The following is a 2,673-nucleotide window of genomic DNA, read 5'->3' as shown; positions in this document are numbered from 1 at the left end:
TAAACACAGTATTATCATTTCCAACAAACTTCTTCCGCCGTTTCAAAGGTTGCCGGATGTCCAAATAAATTTTAACTCTCATAGGGACCGGCGACATAGTTGAAGCATTTTTCATATCATACTCTTTATAGTGGCCAATAAAATTCCCAACCAATTTAACCAACGTCTCGTTATAATAACCAGAAGGGAGATCTTTAATCAAAACCCAAAAATCAGAATGAGTTAGAGGGATATTGAGAGGATTTTCATTACCTTGTATCTCCTTCCAAACAAGCACGAATCGATTGTGCAACCAAGGGTTCCATTCCCTATATTTTCAAAATTAACATTATTAAAAAACCGAAACAGATATCTTTTTGCCTCTAATTTCATTAAATACCCCTCTAAAAGATGCCATAAGTTTGTCTAAAAAATCTGCATATTTTGAAAATTGATTGGATTGTATGTGAGACATATTCTCACCATACAGAAATCATAAGTGACGATTGAAATATCTTTAGAGCTCTTAATAGGGATAATAACACTTTCTTTTTTATCGATAGTCAATTAACGCATATCGTCTTTCATGGAAAAGGAGAAAGAAGAAGTTAGGTTTAAGAAAGAGAAAAATATGAGAATATCGAGTCACACAGAACCATAGAGGGAAACGTATTTAATATACTTATATTTTCAATTGGTATGAAAAACGTGCCAAAATTAGAGGAAATTTAATATATAAAATTTAAACTTCTACTTTATGACGCATGATATGTCTGAAAAAAATAATTAGTTTATTATTTATTATAACAAAAAATTTGTATTTTTAATATACTCATTCATATAAATATACCGTTGAATTATATAAATTTTAAAATTTTTTCTATACATTATAATTGATACTAACACATGAATTTTGAAAGATTTAAAATTTTAAATGCATCTCTTTACCATTCATTTCAAATTAAATAGATTCTTAAAATTCATTCCAAACTAAAATTTTAAACAATAAAATTTTTTGTTATATTAGAATTCAATCACATAATTAAAATTCTATTAAAATAAGAATACAACAAATTATTAAAGAAACAATCTTCATATTTTGATATTTTCTTTAAAATCGTTTTAAACCCCTTATTAATATAAGTATTGAAAATTTTGTAATTCAAACCATTTATTATTTTTATTATTTTACATATCTATTATCTGAAAAAATGACCGAATCATCATCAATAATTATATGGAAAATTAAAGTTAAATCTCATATATAAATTAGTTGGAAAAATTATATGGCATTCCATAATTCCACGTCATGGAAATCATATAAATTCATCGCACAGTGTACGTATTTATATGTAAATTTAAATTCACAATTTATAATATTTAGGATACTTAGAAAATAAGCAAATAGAAAGAATTTTCTGATAATAAAAATTAATTAATTTTTTATATTTTAAAATTTTTATTAGATTTTTTAAATATAAATTTGTTAATATATTTTTTAAAAGTAAAATTAAACAATTAAAATTAAATTGCTGACCTCACCCTTACAGATATGCTGACCTCACCCTTATTTGTTATTATTTTATTATTATTTTTATTTGTTATCTTATCTCAATATTTTATTTGTTATTATTTTTATTATTGCTGACCTCACCCTTTCAGATATGCAATAATACAATTGCAGGATAATAGTTTATTATTATTTTTTATTAATTAGCATCGGCACAAATTGTATTTCTCTAAGTTTTGAGCTTCGTTCCAAAACTTATATTTTCATTTTCATGTCTACGTAGAACGTATTTGTTGCAGGAACAGACACAAGTGCTGCTGCTGTGATATGGGCTATGAGTTTTCTAATGAAAAATCCTAAAACAATGAAAAAAGTTCAAGATGAAATAAGAAGCTTAATTGGGAAAAGGGGTTTTGTAGATGAAGACGATATTCAACAATTGCCTTATCTTAAAGCTGTGGTGAAAGAGATGATGAGACTGCAACCAACAGTTCCATTGCTAGTCCCAAGAGAAACAGTTCACAAGTGCACTTTAGGTGAGTATGAAATAGCTGAAAAGACACTAGTTTACGTGAATGCATGGGCAATTGGGAGGGATCCTGAAGCTTGGGAGAAGCCATTGGAGTTCCGTCCAGAGAGATTTTTGGATACTTGTATTGACATGAAAGGACAGGATTATGAGTTAATACCATTTGGAGCTGGCAGGAGAATTTGTCCTGGAATATTTATGGGAATTGCCAATGTGGAGCTTTCACTCGCTAATCTTCTTTACAAATTTGATTGGGAAATGCCTGATGGGATGAAAAGGGAGGACATAGACACCGATAATGTCCTGCCAGGAATTGCTGTGCACAAGAGGGAGCACCTCTGCTTGATGGCTAAGAAATATATCTAATAAGACTTGTCAACGCACTTAGTGAAATTATAATAAGACATGTCAGCGCACATGTCAGATTACATTTGAAATTCAAATAAAATGTCAGCGCATATGCAGGGGTTTGATTTTGAATGATTTGTAAATTTTTGTTAGATTTTAGAATAAATATTTCTGTTAAATGGATTCGTCGTAATACTATTCTAACTGCTTATATTTTAACTAGAGAATTTAGTAGATATACTCGTCTCTCTATTTGGAATGATATTTCTTTTGTTTGATAGAATTTTATTAATACAATATGTAGTTT

General features: G+C 28.4%; 1 protein-coding gene across 1 annotated transcript; it reads left to right on the top strand.

Annotated features, from left to right (window-relative positions):
• Nucleotides 1-1,680: 1,680 nt before the first annotated feature.
• LOC110615397 (cytochrome P450 83B1) lies at nt 1,681-2,384 on the top strand. The gene has a single exon (XM_021757239.2). The coding sequence runs from the start codon at nt 1,824-1,826 to the stop codon at nt 2,382-2,384; it is 561 nt and encodes a 186-aa protein (XP_021612931.2). The 5' UTR covers nt 1,681-1,823.
• The last annotated feature ends 289 nt before the right edge of the window (nt 2,385-2,673 follow it).

Source organism: Manihot esculenta, chromosome 5, assembly GCF_001659605.2.
Source record: "Manihot esculenta cultivar AM560-2 chromosome 5, M.esculenta_v8, whole genome shotgun sequence".
Taxonomy (NCBI): domain Eukaryota; kingdom Viridiplantae; phylum Streptophyta; class Magnoliopsida; order Malpighiales; family Euphorbiaceae; genus Manihot; species Manihot esculenta.
This window is presented reverse-complemented; position numbering and strand designations above follow the sequence as displayed.